The sequence below is a fragment of the Aedes albopictus genome, chromosome 1, assembly GCF_035046485.1.
Source record: "Aedes albopictus strain Foshan chromosome 1, AalbF5, whole genome shotgun sequence".
NCBI classification, from domain to species: Eukaryota; Metazoa; Arthropoda; class Insecta; order Diptera; family Culicidae; genus Aedes; species Aedes albopictus.
Genome location: NC_085136.1, coordinates 170,613,268 through 170,636,443, shown reverse-complemented (window position 1 = coordinate 170,636,443; position 23,176 = coordinate 170,613,268). Strand labels below are relative to the sequence as shown.

The 23,176-nt window shown below is 36.5% G+C and overlaps 1 protein-coding gene across 1 annotated transcript; it reads left to right on the top strand.

Moving 5' to 3' along the window:
* The first annotated feature begins 3,080 nt into the window (after positions 1-3,080).
* Positions 3,081-23,055, top strand: LOC109417110 (CUE domain-containing protein 2). The gene is made up of 6 exons (XM_019691236.3): positions 3,081-3,382; positions 3,598-3,763; positions 7,901-8,048; positions 8,108-8,333; positions 8,406-8,575; positions 18,787-23,055. The coding sequence occupies exons 2-6, from the start codon at positions 3,598-3,600 to the stop codon at positions 18,977-18,979; spliced, it is 903 nt and encodes a 300-aa protein (XP_019546781.1). The 5' UTR covers positions 3,081-3,382; the 3' UTR covers positions 18,980-23,055.
* The last annotated feature ends 121 nt before the right edge of the window (positions 23,056-23,176 follow it).

Below are 23,176 nucleotides of genomic sequence, written 5' to 3'. Positions count from 1 at the left end.
TAGCATTTCAACTGCTTGAGGTATATCCGCTTAAGAGCATTCATTTTTTTTTTCAACTGCTCTTCAAATGCTAAGTGCAAGGAGTATGGGGGATACAGGGGATAGACAAAATGATCGGGACAGGCAAAATTTTCACTTTTCAAAAAATGTTCAATTAGCTGTAACTTTTCGAAAAGTGCACCAAATATTCTCAAATTTTTACTGTAAGTTCCTCAACTAGTTGTGTATCAGTGGACAAAGTTTGGAAAAGATCGGACAATTCTTCACGAAGTTATAAAGATTTTTGAAAAAGGTAAAATTATCCGATAGCCAATTTTGAGCTGTTATATCTCCGGATTCAATGAACCGAATGTAATGAAATTTTGACCATTTATGACTTATATAATGAGCTATGAAAAACCATTGACTTAACTTGATATTCTTAACACGGAAGAAAATTATAACGATTAGATAATTTTTCTAATAAAACACCAAATTATCCAAAGCATCAACATCGTTTCAAAATTCAAGATGCAAATTATAGTTCGTTTAGTTTCCCTCTAATTGACTTATATATAAAAGTGTTTTGAAGGAAAGTAACAACATAACCGCCAACAAATTGAAAAAGTAATGGGATGCATATTAAAAATAAACCAATTTACTAAAAAATCGTGCAAAAAAATAAAATCGCTATAACTTTTTCGCTTGTTAAAAATTTCAAGTTAAATCAAATGTTTTCCAGAGTTCATTATATAAGTCATGAATGGTCAAAATTTCATTGCAATCGGTTCATTGAATCCGGAGATATAACAGCTCAAAGTTGGCTATCGGATAATTTTATCTTTTTCAAAAATCTTTATAACTTTGTGAAGAATTGTCCGATCTTTTCCAAATTTCGTCCACTGATACACAACTAGTTGAAGAACTTACAGTAAAAATTTGAGAATATTCGATGCACTTTTCGAAAAGTTACAGCTAGTTGAACATTTATTGGAAAGTGAAAATTTTGCTTGTCCCGATCATTTTGTCTATCCCCTGTATGTTATATGTTTGAGAACGTATGCGATCTCTCTATTACAGGGTCTATAGCTCTGTTGACATTTTTTTACATTTACAAACCTGGAACACATATTGTCCGTTCCGTCAATGTTTGTGTTTTTTTGACAGTTTTTTCTTGGGAAATGTGTCAAAATATTGTCACGCACACTCAAACGTATACATTGTGTGGGCACTTGATTTGCTTATTCGGTTTACCAACATCCAAAAGCTTCGCCGCGAGCGTACCCAACAGGTACAGTTGTAACAGCAGTCAAGTGGCTAATCCACTGCGTCCATACGGTGAACAGATATAGATCTGTTCAGCACCCGTGGCTCAACCCATCGGTTCACGATCGTTGGGATAAGCAACGACGACGGATCAGGAACAACAACAAGTAGGGAAATTGTTCATATGCAAATTTAGTGTACGATAACGCGCGAAACAGTTGACTGTTATATCGACACTGATTTTTCATTTGGGCCTCACTAACATTTTCGAGTTCTCTTCATCGTTCTTCTCTTTGTGTTATCACAGAATGTGTATTGAGTTTTCCAAAGATTTTTTGGTTGAAATGCGAAGAAGACGACCACATGTTGCTTTAGAAACAAAAAGAATAACGATTTTGTTTGTTTTGATCAAGTTATTAGCGGAAGAGAGAGTCGACGAAGAGAAATCGATCAAGTCAGTTAAGCCCTTATGAAAAATCATTGTCGATATGTTTTTTTTGTTAAATAAAGCTTGTTTGTTACCTAGTTTCTTCCGTTTTTCGTCGTGTTACAGCTTGGCGGCTCAACCGGGATTGGAAACAATCTATCTTTAAAGCCATGTTCTCAAATAGTGAACAACAATTTAATGTTCATCGTGTAAATAATATGAACTTGGAGTGCTACCACCGACGAACCGACGTGACAGTGGTGTTTTAAAAACTGTCCTCCCCAAATTTAACGGTCGACTAGCAAAGCGAGCGAACGGTTCTGTCAAATCAGCGCAGGCACGAACCTTTTCCTGTATGAATACACGGGGGTTTGGAGCCAAGCTATCAAAACAACGCGAATCGTTATAGAGGAGGCGGTAGTGTTCGGCTATTTTTCATCATGGCGTCGGGGACAACAAATTTAAATTTATTTGTTCTAGCTCATTGCCACATTGGCTCATAAATTACTCCCGTACAAGCTCAGTAGCATGAGACCCCTCGAGCTGGGTCTCAGGGCCGGCATGCTACTCGGTAATCGGGGGGGGCTTCGCGGACAAAATATGAAAACTAAGAATATTCACATTTTTAAAACAATTGTGGAGCAACATTTGAAAAGGGCCCAAGAGGTCTTGTATCTTTTTTCGAAAACGTTCCGTTGAGTGTAATCAGTATCCACTGGATAACTGACACAGAGGAAGATTACACGTGGTAGTCGAAATACGCGTATCTGTCGAAGGATAAGCAAAATAGGGCGGAATTAAAAGGTACGAAACTGATTATACTCATTCGAACATATTTATGATTCCAAACGTCTAGATAATGGCCCTGTACAAATTATATTCACCTTAGCGTGCCCAAAACATATAACAGGTGTCAAAAATGCTTTTCAATCGCTTTTATGTTTTGGATCACCAGAAACGCAAAACACAATCATAGTACAAGCGTAGTACTAACTTTGAACCCTTTTTAAAATATCATAATTTCAACAGTTTATGTTTTACAAAACTTATTACAGTTGATTATAAATAAGCAGATATTGCTCTTTTTTTGTTTACTGATCCTCTGTAGGCAATTTCAATTACATTTTACAAGCTAACTGATGAGTTTTTTTGTCTTAAGAAGATATTCAGAACAACTTCATCCATCATTATGTTTGAGAACCGTTTCCCAGGTTGTTTCTAAGCATTCATGTAGTGTATGTAATGAAGCTTTGCTCACTTTATTGTGCTCACACCTTATGAACCGATTTATAGCGTGAAACTGCGCATACAGATGCATTCGCAACCAGCTTCTTGCAATATACGTAAAGTTGACGTCGGGTAGCTGTATGTATGTGTTGCTTCATGTTGCCGACCAGAACTGTAATCAAAAAATCGGCTTTTGTTTGAGACTGTCCACCGATCAGCCTACCATAGTGTAGTTCGAATCTGTATCTTGTTACTGGATGATACAAAAATTGGGTGTACAGAGCAAAAAATATTTCATTTGAGTGCGTGAACCCGTTTCTTAAGTTAATATCCGGTGGCAAAACCTTAACAGTTATTATCGTTTCTGTTGAAAAAAAAGCATTTAAACCATTTTCGTTAGAACATCCCAGAAGTTTCGTGAATTAATTTCAAATTTCTCTACTGGGCGTAGTGTCAGAAATTCGCGAAAAAAAAACATCAAAAGTAAGCAGTTTATGCTTAAATATTAGAATAGCAATAGCAATGAGGAGATAATTCTCAATTATTGTAAAAACTTCACAAATAGAAAATCTCAAGATTGCGTTAGAATAAAATATCATAAAAATGCTTGACATATTGCATAAAACATAGCACCTACAGGAAAAATCGATATTTCCTTCAGCCTCATATTAACAACCGAATATTTTCTTCATTCCTAGATGACAAACATTGCTCAACAGCACGATGTGGTGAAGAACAGTCTGTTTCAGTTCATAAACACCCATATTCCGGGTGCCGATCTTAACATTGTCGACGACATAGTACTGTCCTATGTGATCTCAATACTAGAAGAAGCATCGCAGGATCCGTGCTTTGATGTGGAAGGTAAATAGATGTTATTATGAGTCCGACTTATGTTTCATATTGGCTACATATCAATGTAGTGGCAACATTCATATCAAATTACAGGTAAAAGCTGTTTACTCCTTCCGGAGACGTTCGATTTAAAATGCGATAAATTTAAGATTACACCAGTCAATTTAACTAATTAAAATATTTCAGAATTGGTAATACTCGCTAAACTTGTAGATATTCTGCATATTTTTAGCTATAGCTGATTCTTCACTCATTCCCTGCAAAACATATAATCCAAGATTGTGTAGCGTTCAAAATCTAAAATCTGATGTAACAATAAACTAACAGTGTAGTTGTATAAGACTACAATAGCAGTTTCACTTCCCAAGTTGAAAAGTTTGAAAATTTTATTAGTTGAGTGAAGAATTAACAATAGTTGATATTCACATAAATAAATATTTGACTATTTTTGAGTTAATTTTTGACCAAAAGTGTACTAGGCAAAAAAATATGTCACTGGCAAAACGAATAGAGACAAACAGAGTTAAACAACCCGCCAATATTTATCTGTCAAAAGTGGTCATATATTTGGCTTGTGGTCAAACAGTGTATCAGCACACAGCACCTAAAGATTTCAGTACACAGGGTCAAAAGAAACCAATGCTCAAACATCTTGTTTGACTCAATCGAATTTACATTAGTGTCATACATTGACGTTCGATAACTGCAACATGTTTATGTTTCACTTAGCGAACAAACGTCACGTCAGAATCGGCTGAGTTATAGCAGAAAAGTGCCCAAAATAGGACCCCTGCCGAGGTGGTTCCACTTCCCTATATACTAGTAATCCTACATTATAGAGATCTGCGGAGGCAGCCATTGTGAGCCAATCGTGCAGAGAGAACTGTCAAAGTGTAAGCCAAATGAACATGCTTATCGTTCGTAGGAAGGCGTCGTTTGAACGGTATTGCAATCGGAACTAAATAAATTAAAATTATTTATTTTTAATATCGAGAAATTGGTGGCATATGTAAGTTTAGTAAAAAGATAAAAAATTATTGATTCTGCTTTCAAAAGCTCATGCTTATGACGACACTTTTGTTGCTGCACTTGTCGAAAAAACATCCATTGCTACTTCTTGCTTCACTTCTGCCGATATGATTAGGGTAACCCTTTTGCAATAAATTTCAGATTTCTTCGATTGCTCCGCTATTTCAACAACATTTTGAAAGAAATTTCTACCATATTTAGAAAATGTAAACAAAACAACTTGAACCACAACGAAGTCACGCACAAAGTTTGAACATCTTGCTTTGTAGCAAGTGTTGGCAGCTGTTGTAAACAAAACAAACAGCGTTGCCGAATCGACATACGTAACTTCCGCTCATCTCTATGTAGAGGATTTCTACTATATACTATAAGTGTCGAACACGCATACAAAATTCGTGAGTGAACTATGAATGAACTATTAGCGCATTTGCCCAAAAGTTCACGCGACCTATCGCCGTGGAAAGGAACAGCCGCGTTTTTTTGCACCTCGTTTACTTCATTCTTATGAGAGATAACATTGCGGCGTTTCCTCAAGTGCGGCCGTTCCTTTTCAGAAGGATTTGCCGCGTGGAATTTCGTGCAAATGCGCGTTTGTAAACATTATTATCGTCGCAGCACCAAATCGAAGTCGCGACTCGCGCGACATGTGAAGTTGCAGATTCAGAAGTAAATTTGAAGTGATTGCTGGCATTGCACATCATTCAGCTAATTAAGAGCTACAGTATGCACTAGGGCGGGTCAACGTTGTATGGGAAAATTTAAAATTGATCAGATTCAATCAGATTAAAGTTTTCAAGATGCCCGTTGTGGTCCCAAATAACTGTGCAAAATTTGGGCATGATTGGTTTAGCCTACATTTTGCGCATCGAGATTGAAGTTTGCCAAAATTGTCGCAAAAAAGTTGGTTAAAGGCTTTCCGTAATATAATCTAGTAGTATTGACTACCATTGAAAGCATTGAATGAAGCTTTTTTTCCATTGAAAATAGAGTAATTGAAAAACCATTGCGATTTCACCCATTTTCCCCCAGAGGAGGCACATTTTCGGTGTACTCGTACACTGCCCCACTTGCATAACAGTCCCATATGCATAGGAAATCCAGCAACTGTTATGCGAGTGGGGGCAGTACAGCTCACGCATCATTGTATCACACACAATAAGTGAATACGTTAATTGAAAACAAATTCATCGTAGAATCGACCAACCGAATAATAATTCACATTATTTGTCATAAAATTATCAAATTTACGTAATTATTACTTGGAGAATCTTATCTTGAATTGAACCATTTGTAATCTAGGTTTGAACTAGTGAATGGAGGCGAGCTTCCAGTGTTGGCCTGCAGACTGCGCTAGTGGCTGCTTTGTTTACTCTTGAGAGGTGGAAAATTCCAAATTTAGTTTCCACACTCTTGAAGAATTCCGAACATTCTGAGTTGAAATTCCACTGCACAATGAAAAATAGTTATGAGAATTAGCAGATCCATGTGATTTTTAGTTGTTTAGAATGAAATTGGCTGTTGTGGGAATTGCGCGAGCTGCTGCCGCCAGTAGTTCAAATCTAGATTAAAATTGGTTCAAATAATGATTACGATGGTTCAAATTAAGATTAAAATCACTATTGACAAATAATTGAATTTTTCAATGAAATTTGGTGCAAATGTAAACTTTTTACCACTTTATGAAAAGCTAATATCCGTGGCTTTCATATACCTGAGACTTTACCGTAGTAAATTATTTCCGTGTGGGTGAAAAAAAAACAGTCAAAATTCCCGATGCATCAGAAAGCCGCCAATTGGTTCAACTCATGATTACTTACCCTACACCATATAACCGTTAATGTTAAAGTATAGCCCAGGATGTGTCAAAAAACTTTGTCGAAGACCGCAAAGCGATCCGATGGATGATGAAAAAGATACACTCTTCGAAAACCAGGCCAAAAATTTAGATTTTATTATTGATGTTATTCCTTTACATGTTAAAGATAAGCACACTCATGCGATCAGTTGCGGTTATAACTTTTGTTACAAGACTCGGATCGCTGTTCAGGACATCTGAGGCTATACTATTACATAATCGGGTCAATACTTTTAGGGTAGTTTTATTCTTTTATAAGAAAAATGCAAAAAAGTGAGGTTTCCCATACAAAATCCCATACAAATTTCAATCGCGATGCGCAAAGTGTAGGCATGACTGATCGTGCTCAAATTTTGTACAGTCGTTCAGGACCCGACATGGAGCAAAAAAAAACTTTGATCTGAAAAACCGACCTCTATGACCCACGCTAATATGCACTCATCCGAATCGGGTTGCGACTAGGGGTGTACCGATATCGATAAATCCGATATTATCGATAATTATCGGGTCTAAATTATCGATACGATATTCGATAATTTAAAACCCGATATCGACGATATTCCTTGCGCGATATCGAACAGTCCATCAGTGCTACGAAGCTTTGGAGTTATCACGAATGGATAGTTCAACACAAGGTTCAACCATGTTCAACGACATATTTAGGACTCATCCTTTATTCATTTTATTTTCAAGGTCCATAAGGGCAGCCAAAGGGTGAATCTGTACAGCAGCATTTTTATATACTGGTAGAATTTTAAGTGTGGATACCCGCTGTTGTATCAAGCTCCAAGAAAATTAATGATTAAAATTGCAACGTCAGTTGCTTCTGAGCGTTTGTCTCCGGAAAGGCTTAATAAATGAACATGGTGTTAATTTTTCACTTTGAGGAAATTGACTGGCAACTGAAACCGTCAAATATGAATAAAAAGTGAATTAAAAAATAAAATATCATATTTTATTCATTATCGGATCCGATATCGATATTTGGAAACCGATTTCGTTTCGATATCGATAATTGGGTAAACGGATATCGATAATATCGATAAATAAGGTCCCGGCACACCACTAGTTGCGACACATAAAAGTGGGTAAAAACTCAGTTTTCGCACCCCAGATCACTTCGGGAATTCAACCAAAAGCATAATACAAAGGCCGCGCGGTGTATCATTTACAGCGCACCACTTTCGTGGAGAGTCGTAAAAGAAAAAAAATCTTCGTGTGATGTATTTTACTTATGTTAAGAAATATCATGTATTTTTCAGGTTTCATTGAAATGATGTCTGCATATTTCAATGATTTTTCCAACATCGAACCGGCAACTGTTTGTTCCTGGATATTCCAGCTGGAAAGCCAACTGTCTGAAAAACACAACAAAGCTTGTAACAACGATGTACAAAACCTATCACTGAAGTATGCTTCACTGTGATATTCCCCGGAAAAAAACTCTAACATTAGTTCTTATTTTTTAGCTCGCTAAGTTTGGCCGACATACTACCGGAAGAAAAACTTCGTGGTCGACAGTCATCGATCTCTGAGAATGAACCAACTGCCAATGGCGGCGGTTGCCATCCCAAACGAGTTCAGCATCTCTCGGAAACGAGTGATGCGGGTTCTACTGACAGCTCCAATTGTGATCTTTTCAGTGACGAATGCGAAGCATTGCAAGAAATGTTTCCGGAAAGTTCACTTATTGAGGTATGTTTTACATATTTTTTGTTTTTTTTTTTTGCTTAGTTTCGGCTAACATCTATTTTTTTTAATTCTCAGGTTAAGCATTGCATTTTGATCGCAAATGGAGACATTGATCGAGCTACGCAAATATTGCTTCATCGCCAAGAAGCTGGGCAAAGCCTAAAAGGAAATCCGAACAATCTGCAATCCAACAAATCGCTTCCGCAAATCGACGAGACTGAGCTGAAGAATAGAATTATATCAAGGTAATTGCGTACGACATACCTTGTACAGTGAAGCAAAAATGTCTAAAGAAATGCATTAGATTGGTCTTGTACGCGTTCTCCGATCTCGACGTGCCTGGTTCGATTCCAGGATGCGACATTTTTTTTATATTGCGCAAAAAATATTTCATAAAGTGCCTTATGAAACGCTTTTTTATAAGATTTTTTATGGAAATCAAAACTTTTTCTTATGTCGAAATTTCATAAGACAATCATATACCTTAAGATGAGTTTTCTCAGTGTAGATGATCCTTCGAAAATTTACACCAAAAGAGACTAAAAGCAGAATAAACAACAGCAAGCAAACAAGTAAGAGTCACTGAAGCGAATTTATTTAAACGATATCTAAAGAAACAAACAAAAAAAACAATAGAAACAAGTAAAACAAAGCAATTGAATTCATTTGAATGTATATTGTCTTTCACAAAACGAGCGTCAAAATGAGTTGTGTACGTATGTGTGTTGTATGTGTGTGTGATCATGGCCATGAATAACGTACCTGCGCAGGTTCTTGGTCGTTGACGATGCTCTCTTCGTGGCCAATCGTCGACGATGGTGGGCTCTTCCGATTGTTCGCCGGTCGGCGGTCCGCTACTCTGCCCGATCATGCGCAACCGCACGCAGGTAGGCCGGAAGTTCTCCCTTTACTCCGTTTGGCTGCCAATAATTGGCGGGCGAGGAAGAGCACCAGTAGAGCACTGAATATGGCTTAAAGCCCGAAATAAAAAGCGTCTTTTGGACGCTAGGGTCCAAAGACGAACACAAAATTAAAACAACATACACTAAAACTAATTCAATTTTAATAATTACCTTTTTAACAACAATTAAACGCACAGGGAACAGAGCGTCTGCCCCTGGCGACAAAAACCAAAATTTAAGCCCCTACAGAACGAAAATCAAAGACAATTAATGTTAAATTCACTTCAAACGGCACTACTTAACAAATTTACAATACTATAAAACACTACACACCTTAACAAAAACTTAAAACTGGCAGAAGGTCGCCGAAGCTCGCTTCTGTTCTCCAGCCGACTCAACTATCAAGTGATGGAGTCAGTCGAAATCTCTAGTCAAGTAAATTTCCTGCTATTGAAGCAGTCGTCTATTCAATTTACAAACTATTATATACAAGTGTGCCAAATTTAAATCGCACATGGCCGTAAAACTATTTTGCGCCATCGAAAAAGTCCTATAAGATATGTAACATGAATCGTCATTAGCTTAGCCTGGACACAAACCTTACATGAAACGGATAATCTCTACTAAATGGAACGGTTCAAACTTAAAGACAAATTCAACAAATCCAATTTAAATAAGATTTTACTTAAAAAAGATAAAAACGTCAAAAACTACAAATTAACTAAAATACCGTGAGGTCGCCATTCACCGCTCATTTAACGGCATTTTCGTAAAGTATATGACATTAAAAATCGACGTTTGCGAATATTGTACTTTAATTTACGTTAACAACTCAACAATTATGTTGTTATTATAGAAAAAATATAAAACGATTGTAAAATATGTTTACAGCCGAAAAAATAAAAATTGAAATGTGTTATCTCTTGGCTCTTATTACCGCTCATGCATCCATTCACCGCTCATAATGGATCCATTCACCGCTCACTGGATTATTTTATCATGGAATCACAGAAACTATTCATTTATAAAAACAAAATAACTTATATTTACCTAAGTATTGATGATTCATGACGTTCAGTTCATCCTGTTTTGTCAAAATGGAATGGAGTCGAGTCAAGTACAAGACACTGAAGACGACCTTACAGTTGAGGTCGAAATACGTATCTGTCAAAGGATGCAAATTCTTAGTGGAATTTAAAGGAACCGTACTTAACCCGATTTTCTTTTATTTAAAATGGAATCTTTAACGGATTTTACCTGTTGGACATTTTTCCGCTGTTTCCCCTGAACAGTTCCCATATTGTCCTGCAGCGCAGTGTGAGAAATATTTTTTGAGAACGTGATTTCAGGTACACCCATATAAAAGCTTGGTGAAATGAAAGTTTTTTAATGTGGCAGCATGTTACATTCACTTTTGTTACGGTACCTTACTAACATTTGATCATTTTTGTATGATTGTCCCAAAATGAGCGGTGAATGGGGCATGAGCGGTGAATGGCGACCTCACGGTAGTATGTAATAATTTAAAGAAACGAACTTTGAATTAGAAATCTTAAATAATGAAAAAAAATACATATTTATCCAAGTTCATCGAACTCAATTCAAGTTTTATTTTACTTAAACAGAATAAAAACGTCGAAACGTTACAAAGGTTCTTAGCGTCCAGAAACTTCAAGGAGATTCTCAAAATTTCAAGAAGTTCAATACTCCAAAACATTCTAGAACGTTCTTTTTCCTTTTTTTCTGGAGCCTTTTTTTCTTTGCGTTTGTCACTAGTGTGACAGGCTGAGGCCAGGGTTGGCCCATCTCGCCTTTCTTGAACCTTCAGCAACTTCCAGAAAATTCTAGGAATCTTTAGAATATTGATGTTCCGGAACATTCCAGAAGGTTTTTCTTAATATTTCTGGAAATTCAAAACACATCCAGAAAGTTCTCGTAATTTTTATAAATTTAAATTTGATACAACTATGGTGAAACATTTCAAAGTGTTACGGACAGACAGACAGATAACGCTGGGCTTTTATATATATGATCATATGCAGGGGTGTACATTATGCCCTGATGGGTCTCCATTTCGCCCCGTACTTTTACTGCCAACCCGAAAATACACACGGTTTACAAAATCATTATTTACTCAAAATCAAAAGAGATGGCTCTAAATGATTGAAACATATAGTGCACAAACTTAAGTTGCAAGAACACTGATAACAAGTTGAGTTTTATTTTGTTTTATATGCCTAACGTATACATTTGCTTAGGATGTCCATTATGTCACTAACTGCCCCATTTTACAAAAATGGATGACGCATGATCCCCTTTTGAGCACATGATTCATTCAAATAGAAAACAATTTTAGAGGCCATTCATTCAAATAGAAAACATTTTTAGAACGAAAAAAGTAGCTAAAACCCGGGCTTTACCGGTTTTTTTTTTTTTTGGCTTGCCAAAACTAGTTTCGCTCCCCCTGGACCTCTTATCAATTTCCTTATCAAGTTTCCTTGTATTTTTGATGAATATGCCATGTGATAGCTGAGTTGGCAGTGGCCAGTCAATGCTTTGACCACAGACAAACAGACGTAACACTTCGAACATTTTTCGATTCAAATCATAGTCACGCAAACATATTCGCTCAATGCTAAAAGGACTATGTTTGGCCGACCACCAACTAGGTGGCGGTAGTGAGCAAGCGTCAAACTCAAACAAAAACTATGCGAGCGCCACGGTTGACTAGTAATCCTACATTATAGAGATCTGCGGAGGCGGCCATTGTGAGCCAATCGTGCAGAGAGAACTGTCAAAGTGTGAGCCTAGAGTGGCTTTAACTTAGAGTGGCGTCAATGTCAAAATTGGAACAGCGGTCATCTGTCAAATCCATACAAATTCCTGTTCCAAACGAGCAGGAGACCTGTCAAAATGGGAACATGACGCCACTCTCCCTTCCAGTCACTCTATGTGAGCCAAATGAACATGCTTGTCGTTCGTAGGAACGCGTCGTTCGAACGGTATTGCAATCGGAACTAAATAAATTAAAATTATTTATTTTTAATATCGAGATATTGGCGGCATATGTATGTTTAGTAAAAAGATAAAAATTTATTAATTCTGCTTTCAAAAGCTCATGCTTATGACGACACTTTTGTTGCTGCACTTGTTGAAAAAACTTCCATTGCTGCTTCTTGCTTCACTTCTGCCGATATGATTAGCGTAACACTTTTGCATTGAATTTCAGATTTCTTCGATTGCTCCGCTATTTCAACAAAATTTTGAAAAAAAAATCTACCATGATTAGAAAATGTAAACAAAACAACTTGAACCACAACGGAGTCACGCACAAAGTTTGAACATCTAGCTTTGTAGCAAGTGTTGGCAGCTGTTGTAAACAAAACAAACAGCGTTGCCGAATCGACGTATGAACCTTCCGCTCATCTCTGATTTCTACGGTTGACCAGTTGGCCAACTATCAAATTTTAAAAAAGATCGTTAAATCGGTTGATCGATTGGTCACCCGCTGGTGGTGACCAATCGATCAACTTTGGCGCCATGCACAAATTACGTAACGCTCAAGGGGGAGGGGGGCGGGGAGTATCCTCGAGCGTTACGGTCCATACAAAAAAATTCGGGGTTTCATACAAAAAAGCGTAACGGTGGGGGGAGGGGGGGGGGGGGGGTCGAAAAATGCCGATTTTAGCGTTACGTAATAAATGGCTGCCTTTTCATCGCAATTCATCATTTGGTTCTTCAGATTTGTGCTCTTGAAAATTCGAGGGGTGGCTTTGTAATATATTCACCTTAACAGTTTTGGATAGAATGGCAGTTCATCGATAATGTGACAGTTCGACCCGAACAAAAAAAAATTTCCCATACAAACTTTAAATGATTTTTAAAAATAGTTCCCGGACTCTAAAAGTTATGAAATGTTGGATTTCGACTTCGGGACTTTTTGGGCGGAAAATCCGATTATGAAATAATCCGGATACCCCTAAAGAATCCAATTAAGTCATGTGATACTCCAGTGCGAGCATTGGCCAATTCATTTCCAGCGATGGCAGAACGTCCAGGTACCCATACAAGGTGAACAGCGTTTGCTGAATTCAGCTCCCCGATTTGAGTTCGACAAGCGGTTACCAACTTCGACCTAGAGTTGGCCGAAGCAGGTCCATTAATAGCAGCCTGACTATCTGAACAGAATCAGTGCATGGAAGTTTCTGTTCCGGTTTACAAAATTGATTTCAATTTGTCGAAACACGTTTCGCTAAGAGATCCAAAGCCAAATTTCAATGGGGCACGTTCGGTGTAGTACTAGATTTGTAGTAATGAGCTGAATTTTTGTATGGTGAGAAGGTCAATTCTCCGTTTCTGCAATAAAATGGTGCAAAAAGCGTGGGTATTATGATTCCTTGCCTGAATTGATGCTGTTTGAGCAAAACTTTGGATAACTATGTTGTTTATGTTGCAAGAAATAGAAAAAAACAACAACACTGTTACCCAAAGTTTTGCTCAAACAGCATAAAATTAGGCAAGGAATCATAATAGGGTAAGAAATCAAACTTTGAACTAGTCAAATTGTAATCTTAATTTGAACCATTTTGAAATTCATTAAAACGACGTATTTTTAGGCAAATATTGTCCCGAAAAAGATGGTAAACAGCTTTCCATAATATAACCTGATAACATTGACTTTAAAAGCATTGAAAAATGCGTTTTTGTCATGGAAAACAGGTAATTGAAAAATCACTGAGATTCCACCCATTTCCCCCCAGAGAAAGCACATTTTCGGTGCACTCGTACAGCTCATGCAGTGTATCATACGCAATAAGTGAACACGTCAAATGAAAGCTTATTTATCGTAGAATCGACCAACCAAATAATATTCCGCATTATTTATCATAAAATTATCAAATTTAAGTAATTCTTACTTGGAGAATCTTATCTTGAATTGAACCATTTGAAATCTAGATTTGAACTAGTGAATGGGGGCGAGCTTCCAGTGTTGGCCTGCAGACTGCGCTAGTGGTTGCTTTGTTTACTCGTGGGCGATGGAAAATTCCAAATTTAGTTTTCGAATTCCTGAAGGATTCTGAACATTCTGAGCTGAAATTCCACTGCCTAATGAAAAAGAGTTATGAGAATTAGCAGATCCATGTGATTTTTAGTTGTTTAGCATGAAATTGGCTGTTGCGGGAATTGCTCGAGCTGCTGCCGCTACTAGTTCAAATCTAGATTAAAATTGGTTCAAATTATGATTACGATGGTTCAAATTAAGATTAAAATCACTATTGACAAATAATTGAATTTCTCAATGAAATTTGGTGCAAATGTTAACTTTTTGCCACTTTACGGAAAGCTAATACCCGTGGCTTTCATATACGTGAGACCTTACCGTAGTAAATTATTTCCATGTGGATGAAAAAATCGATCGAAAGTGCCGCTGCTTCAGAAAGCCGCAATTTGGTTCCATCCATGATTACCTACCCTACCCACACTTTTTGCGCCATTTCATTGCAGAAACTGAGAATTGACTTTCTCACCACACACTAAGATTCAGATGTTCCAGCTCAGTAATTTTTTCACTGAATTCAGTATTTTTTTCATCTTTTTACTGAGTTTTCAACAGCAGATTTATCTCGGTACGCTCAGTAATCGTATTTACCGTTCATCAGTAACGATATTTACCGTGCATCAGTAACTTTTGACAGTTTCTTAGCTGAGCTCGGTAACTCATTTACAGAATATCCGCAAAATAAACAACCGAGCGTACCGAGTTTAATCTGCTGTTGAGAACTCAGTAAAAAGATGGGAAAAATACCGAGCTGATCTTAGTGTGCATACTAAAATTCAGCTCATTACTACAAATCTAGTACTTCACCAATCTGTCCTATTCTACTATGATTCGGTAGATCGAAAATAAATGGCTGTTCAATGAAAAAATAGTAAAAAACAGTTGAGGAGCAGATTGTTGAAATCATAGCCATAAGTCAACGCCTACTTATGAGTGTAAAATTAGCAACTAGTTAAAATACACAAAAATAAAAAAAAAATAAAAAAAAATAAAAAAACGCCTACTTATGGCTAAGATTACAACCATTTAGTAGAAATACACTAGAACTCCAATGGCGCTGTAGTCATTTTTTTCTATTTAATTAAATTAATACCTTTTATTGTAATCATTGATTGTTTTTATGTTTCCGGATTGAAGGGCATCTTTTGTTTTGGTAAACAAAATTTATTTGACACTTCTAGTACCGCTACTGACGCTGTAAGGGCGTGGCAAACTAGATGTTAGTCACACGAACAGTCGCGACATTGGACTTCTGTGGCTAGTTATTCTAATAACCATTTTCAATTGTTGTCGCAAAAGTTACATATAAATTCGATGTTAATGAAAATACCTCTAAAGACAGGCAGTGTTGGTAAAAACTCAAATTCTCAAATCTCATGGTTGAGTTGTTTCACACGCGATTCTTGACTCGCCGTTTCACTCATTGCTTTATTTCTTGGTATTCTTATTATTTACGTCGAAGTTTTTAGGATTATATGATAGAACAAAGGCTAATCTAGCGTACAATAACATTGAATGGCGTTCAAATTGATTTGGATTCTTTTTACAAGCGGATGAGATTTTGGCGCTTGACTCGTGAGAGCGAGATTTTGCATGAAAATCTCGCGCGTGAGAAAATGATTTAGCACCGCGCGCGAGTTTGCTCACGCGGGAACGGTTTATGAGTCTGCTTTGAGCAGAGAGTAAAAAAATCGAAGATTGAAAGTGAAGATTGACATTCTCATTTTTTTCATTCGTGTTTGGCCACATTCATTGTCAGCTGAATGCCTCTCTTTTTTTATTCAATTTTCTGTCACGAATATGTTTTCGCACGTCGTAAAATGTCCAATTTCTGTTAACAGACGCACAATCAGACTTAATGGACAAATAGAGAACATAATTAATATTCTAATTAACTACTATACACAAGTTTTGAGGAAATTTGAAGTATAATCGGGAGTTACGGTCCAGTTTTATTTCTCAGTGAAAATTGTCAGTGACAGAAAAATGAATGAATAGGTGAAAAAATTCATTCACCAAAATGAATTTTATTTTGATCCCTCAGTTGAGAATCTTCAAAATTCACGTTGAATTTCACTCATTGAAAATGAAAATTTTAAACTCTGGCTTTGAGTATGATTTTACCAACACTGAAGACAGGTTGTCATGCGTACTTTTATTCTACGCAGTCTTTTACTTAAGGACAGACTTGTTAGAATCCCAAAATAGCCGCCACAATGGCCGACTTTGGCACCTAGTCACGATTTCGAGTTCACAAATCTCTTCGTAAACAAAACCAACGCACCTGATCTTCCTATTTTAAACTTATTATAAGTGAGCAAGAACAGAATAATAAAATGCACTGTTTTGTAAAGCTTGCTTCTTGAGATTTGTGCGTTTGAAGTTTTGATGCACTGTTGAATCGGGATGTCAAGACGTTTGTCCTTAACTGCTTAGCAGAATCATAGTTATTAGATAAAATATACATTGCCTGCCGCACTATCAAAGATTCCCTATTCGCCTATCTACAAATGTTACGTAATATATGGACGCTCCCTGATCAGAGACACGGAGAAAAATGGTTAATCATTTTAGTTTATTATTTATTAATAATTTTTCATTTGCCTGTTTTAAACATTGCCATGCATGAAAAATATGCATTGCTTCATTTATAATATGCAATCCGCGGAATTTGCGGTATTTATTGGTTACCGTGAATATCAAGACCCTTATAGTACTCTTAGGACTTAATAAAATATTCAACTTGACCACCGCCATTATTGATAGGAAGTTATAAAGTTATCCGCGCTCATGTTTTTAGTTTGTCCGCGAGTTCCTCTAGTGTCCTTAGGGAAAGCCATGGCGTATCACAAACCGCGATCGCGATTACTACTCCATTGTCGGTAAGTACATCTAGAATATGTTTCTTACAGAGGCTAAATTGTATGTTTTTCTTATTTACAACAGCTTTCGGCACTACCGGAAAGATCTGGACTTAACAGATACTGGCACCACCGGGAAGATGCATCGAACCAGTTCCTGCTAGAAAGATGATCCGAACTAGACAGTTCCTGCTGCAGAAGTGGTCTGATCAAGGATCGGACTCCGGCTCCGGCGCAACAACATGCAACGATGAACGAACCGTAGGAGTCTCCGTGCAATAAGCCTGGTGCTAATTATCTCCGACTAATATAGTTCAGAGTAAGATTTACATGTATTTTAGATAAGGATAAAGTTAATAAATTTATTATGTGAACTGTTTTACTCCACTAAACTTATTACATTTTTCTTATTCATCGCAATTGAAAAAAAAACAAAAACAATTTCAAATATGCATTGACAAATATATTCGATATATGCATTCCAACGCAAAACTCCAATGTATGCATTGAATGAATAACCACCAAAATATGCATTCGAAAGGGTGGGCAGATCGAATATGCTTTTAGTAAAGATTTTATGCATTTTAGCATTTTTCAATCTCTCCGTGGATCTGATATTTAGGGTAATTTTCCAATTGTTGCAAGGCTAAAAATTCGCCAATTGTTACGCCTCATCACACTTAAAACGGAATGCCGAGATCGGCTGTGCAAATCTCGGTTAAAGTTCATTTGTTGAATCTCGGCTAAAAACTTGACGTTTGAAGTTTGATGCCAGCGGCACCCATAGGTGCTGCTATGAATAAAATTGATTTTTTGCCGATATTTCAGTTAAATTTAGGTTGCCGAGCACTCGGCTGTGCGGATCTCGGCAAAAGAATGGAAATTAGCCGAGCTCAACTAACACGCAGAAAAAAGCATGGTAAAATCAAAAATATTTCAGGTAAACTCAAATAAATTGTCAATTTGTTCTGGCAACAAAAATAAAACTGTTTGGAGCAAATCGAACGTCACATTTGAAGCAAATTCAATCCATTTTTGAAACAAACATGTATCTTCTGACTGGTTATGTTAGAAACAAATGTAAAAAAAAATGTTTTTTTGTGGCAGGTCGGCCCTACGGAAATATTTGTTTTCCAATTAAATTTACAAAATTATTTCCTTCTCTAGGAAAATCCGCTTCCCGCGTGGCACTTTCAATGCCACATCATGTAGATAACATACGCTCCCGAAATTAATGGGATTTCGTGGAAACTTTTGGTGAAACTTGCCTTTTTTGCAAGAGGAAATCTTGTTTGGTGATGCAGCTGGAGCTTGAGAGTTTTGTTTACGTTCTCGACGGCGGAACGGGGGGCTCTTCAATGGGTATAGTAGAAATCAATATGTAATTGAGTTTGTTTTAAAAATTAATATTTTAGTTTTAAATATTTTATCAGTTTACCGAATAAACATGAATATTTTGGTTTCAAACGAAAGAAATTTGTCCCCGTGTATTAGCTAATTTTCCAAACCTATTCAAGTATATCCAACATATCTAATATTATGAACGACGAACAAAAGATAAGGCTGTTTACGTTATTTCTGAATTTTTTTACTTATTTTATTATAGAAACTAACTATAAATTACTATGTTTCAGATACTCATATGTTGACAAAGAGGATCACCGCGAGTACAAACCGGTTGCGCCAAAGGTTGAACCGAAAAAGCTTATTCGTTATCGAGACAACAAAATTGTTTCGCTCAAAGGCGAACGTTATACCGAAGTATCACGCCGTGGAGGTGATGAAGAGACGGAGCTCAAAAAGCCCAAGAAACCTATTTGTCCGTAACTAAAATGGATCCTGCTGCTGATGCTATTCATAGCCAATACAATAGCTACAATTATCAGCTGTTGTACCCGTAAGAGTGGGGTACAACACAGTCATCAACCGACATTACTATTATTCGTCGTGTGTGTAGTAATCGTAACCATGATATGCATTGTAATTTCCCTGAAAATGTGTCACAGATTAACTAAGAATAGTCAAGAACACCAGCAGCAAAAAGACAGACTATACGAGTTTGATGACGACTATCTAATAGCGACTAGTAACCGAGATCATCGTATTGGATCCCATGTTTTTATCATATATTGCTCTGAATCTCTGCAACGAAATGAGAAGTTGGCGGAATCTCTTGTGTCTAGCGCTCAAGCTGCTTGTTTCTCCTCATACATTCAAAATTGTCTCAAAAGACTTACGCTTAGAACTGTATTATTAATTTCTTCCTATAAACAACGTTTTTGTTTACAGAGTCGAAAAAGGACACAAATCTCATTTCACAGTTTTTATACAAACCCTATCCTAGATGTTCCTAATTATCATCATTATTTCGAGTTTATATTTATTTTAGAGTTACTTTTTCGGTACTTATTATTCACAATGATCATGTTTATTAATGTATTTACTAGTATTAATCCAAACATAACGAGTCGTATGATTTATTTCGTTTATTTACGAATATATGGAACCTCACTTATACTAGATTTATAGTTTTGATTGTATCCGAAATTCTATATGGTTTTTCTTTTTAGTTTCAGTATTATCGATGTGAAGAATATCGTTGAAGTTGGTGCAATCACCTACAACGTGTGAGATTTGATACGACTTTAACAAGAACGAATGTGATTCGATTTGTGATAATTTAGTTATCATTTAGTTAAAAAAATAGACCATACTTAAAACTATGTGAGTAGGTGTTTATAGGGATTTTCGCAGGAAGCTATGTTGCCCCTTTTGGCAAACTTACACAGTTATTTATTGAACACGTTTTATTCTTGGATCGATAGTCGAGAGTAAAGTAGGTAGCAAACATTTCAACGGTATTCTGATCATCGTTTAATAGGCTGTGCTTTTTATTTTTGATTTTTTTTTTCAATAATCTATATAATTTAGTTTAAAATTGCATTGGGTTGAATGATTTATCAGTAGTAAGAAGTTAACCATACGACGATTTTAAATTCATGAATCGACCGAGCAGCAGAAGTCAAGTTACTGTCCAATTGACTTTCTATGACTTTGTAGTGAAGAGATGAACCAGCCTAGGGCTGATAAACCTCATTAATAAACAGATAATAATAATAACTTCGATTGTAAGCTGAAGTCCTATCATTACACATGGACATCATTCTAAGATTGTCAAGATTCATTTTGTGTTTAGCACTTGACTTGTTGTGTCAGCAGGTTGTATAGACAGTAGAAGCATGTTCAAAAACAGGTGTTTGCAGTTTTGCTACTGGGTATATTTCTGGTTTTAAGAGTATTATTGTTGTATAGTTTGCCCCAAAGAATTTCACCTCGATTTGGCCTTTTTTCTTCAGAAATATTGAGCAATTAGTTGTGTCTCCGTATTCCGCATTGCAATTGAAATTGGTATGGGCTTTTGTATGGGAAAACGTACTTTTTCCATTATAACTCATAGGGTAACCAATATAATTTGGACGCCCTGGGTCGTATTATCACAATTTTCATAGATTTGATGAAGAGATGACGACAATGTTTAGAATCATTCCATACATTAGATTGCTCCGCACGGGCAGAAATCATTTCCTCACTGGAAATATCATTACGTGCCTTGAAAAAAGTTTTGTCAATGTCGTCATCCGTGCGAGTGTCGCAACATGTTTACAAAAAGAGATTGCAGTGCTGAGGAAACTTGCGGATGTAAACAAAAACGTTTATCATTCTAGCGCATTGAATTCTCAAAATTCGTCTGATCAGCCTTTGTCGATCAAGTAATAAGGATGTGGTCCAGGATATTCAAGTGGCAGATTCTTCGAAAATAGTTCCAAACGGGTTTATGTCAAATATATATATAAGGGAGTCCAAAATGTATCGGGGTGTTCAAAACAGTGAAAACTAATGCTTTAAATATCAGGTATTTTCATCAAATTTTCAGCCAGAAATGACCTTGTGGGTATTTTTAATGGACAGTGGAGGCTTTGACGATCATACTAACATCATTATGATATGTAACACCCTCTAAATCGAAACTGTTTTTTACTTCAATTTAAAACCAATGTCCTCCACCAGGGGTCCAAAATTCGAACCGTTACCATATTCAAGCTCGTTGAAGAGTGTTCGTGAGAAAAGATTTGAATTTCACTGAAACTTCATAGTGACAAAAGGAGCAAATGCAGACAATAGCACCCGACCTTTTTCAAGTATGTAGGGAATGTGTTCCATCATTAATCTCACGCTCCCATATTCATCCTATTCGAAAACAAGCGATTACGGCACCGATTGATTCCGTTCTTTTTGTTTTCATGGGTGCTCACTTCTAACAAAAAATACAAAAATAAGAAACAAAACAAACAGCGCTTCAATCCTTTGTTTTTCGTAGGATGAAAATGGGAGCCACATGCTTAAGAAGGGAACCAACACCCTATAAGCTTTTCCGTTGAAGTTGAACCAGTCAACCGTACACTTAATTTCGATCCGTCAAGCGTCGCACGAATCTGTTAGTTTCACCGGAAAACCATGTTCGATCATAAACTGCCATAGCTGCCGTTTCTCTTCACCGATGAAACCAATAAACAGATGATGGATCTGCAAATTTATCGAGAATCTGTCGCAGGGTGAACATCTGATCCGTCGTTGATTGTTGAAGATAGTAATTAAAAACAGGTATGCCGGCCACAATCGCCGTTAAATTGTATATATCTTTTTTATTGATATTTCTCGGTGAACGTTTTTACGTAAATCGAAATAGCAATAACAATGTATACATAGATTGCGTTCTTGCCGTTGACTGTCCAAAAATGTTAGTTGATATGTACATCAGCACCCATTTCAATCTAATGCAGAGTGCTCTTGAGATAGTTTGAGGATTTTAGTGACCAATATGACCTTTCGAATATTCCAAAAAAAACATCCATTATTCTTTTCACGGAAAGGTCGAACCACAATGGTGTTAGACCTTAGCATCTTTCAAATTTTTATATCAATGTGACTGAACAGCTTAAGCACGTAGGAGTCATCATTGATTCTATTGGTCACCTTACATTAATACGCTCTCAATGAAAAAAAAAAATTGCATGGTGCCATCAATGGTATACTACTGGCGCCGAAGGTCGTGCTGGTGTATCCTCCCGTGAGTCAAAGCTATATTAATTTTAATCGCTTGATAGTTACTGCACTGTTTTTCAGGCTGAAATATTGTGTGCGGATGGCAATCAGCACGTAATGTGCAGAATTATCCCTGTGCACCCAATGTTCGCAAAAAGTTACAACTTATGAAGAATTTAGAAATATTTGATTGTTAATTTTTTTCATAATATTTTTTTTACAAATTTCATGATTAACACATTTTGGTGAAAATTATTCAAACACTTCGGTCGGTACAAGAATTTGAAAGAACACGTTATGATATTTAATTTTAAGTTAAATAATCTGATTTTCATCTATTGAGATAACAATAATGGAAAGTGATACTTTTGAGATGCATGTAAGAAACCGGAGGAGCTAATTTCTACTAAACTCAGAGTGTCAAATAGCAAATTGAGTAATTGAAGATTTTAAATTAATTTAATATTTGTTAAAAAAACGCATAAGTCATCATTAGAACCGCCAAACTTAATCAAAATAAATCAAGGCCAGAATTCATTTGTTGTCTACGAACTACATTTACCACCGTGAATTAAGCCTTTCTTCTGTAGACACATTATAGCAGATTCAGTTTTTATTGAACCAATGGAATTTACTAGTCGTATTGTAGTCCGAACGAAAACTTAAGCATATTAACAAATACCCGATAGTCAATACTGGAGCTAAACAGTGGAATTCAAGTGAAATTTGTCGAAAGTGTTTTAAAATTGAGATGTAGTTTTCGTGAGCATAATATTGAATAAAACTATGTGAATCAGAAATAGGCGTTGTTTATTAACTAATGGAATTTTAGTTGACTGAACGTGGGTTGGGTAGATCACCTTAGAATGGTACGTTGCGGCGTAAGATCTACCACAACTTCACATTAAATGTGAAATTTTC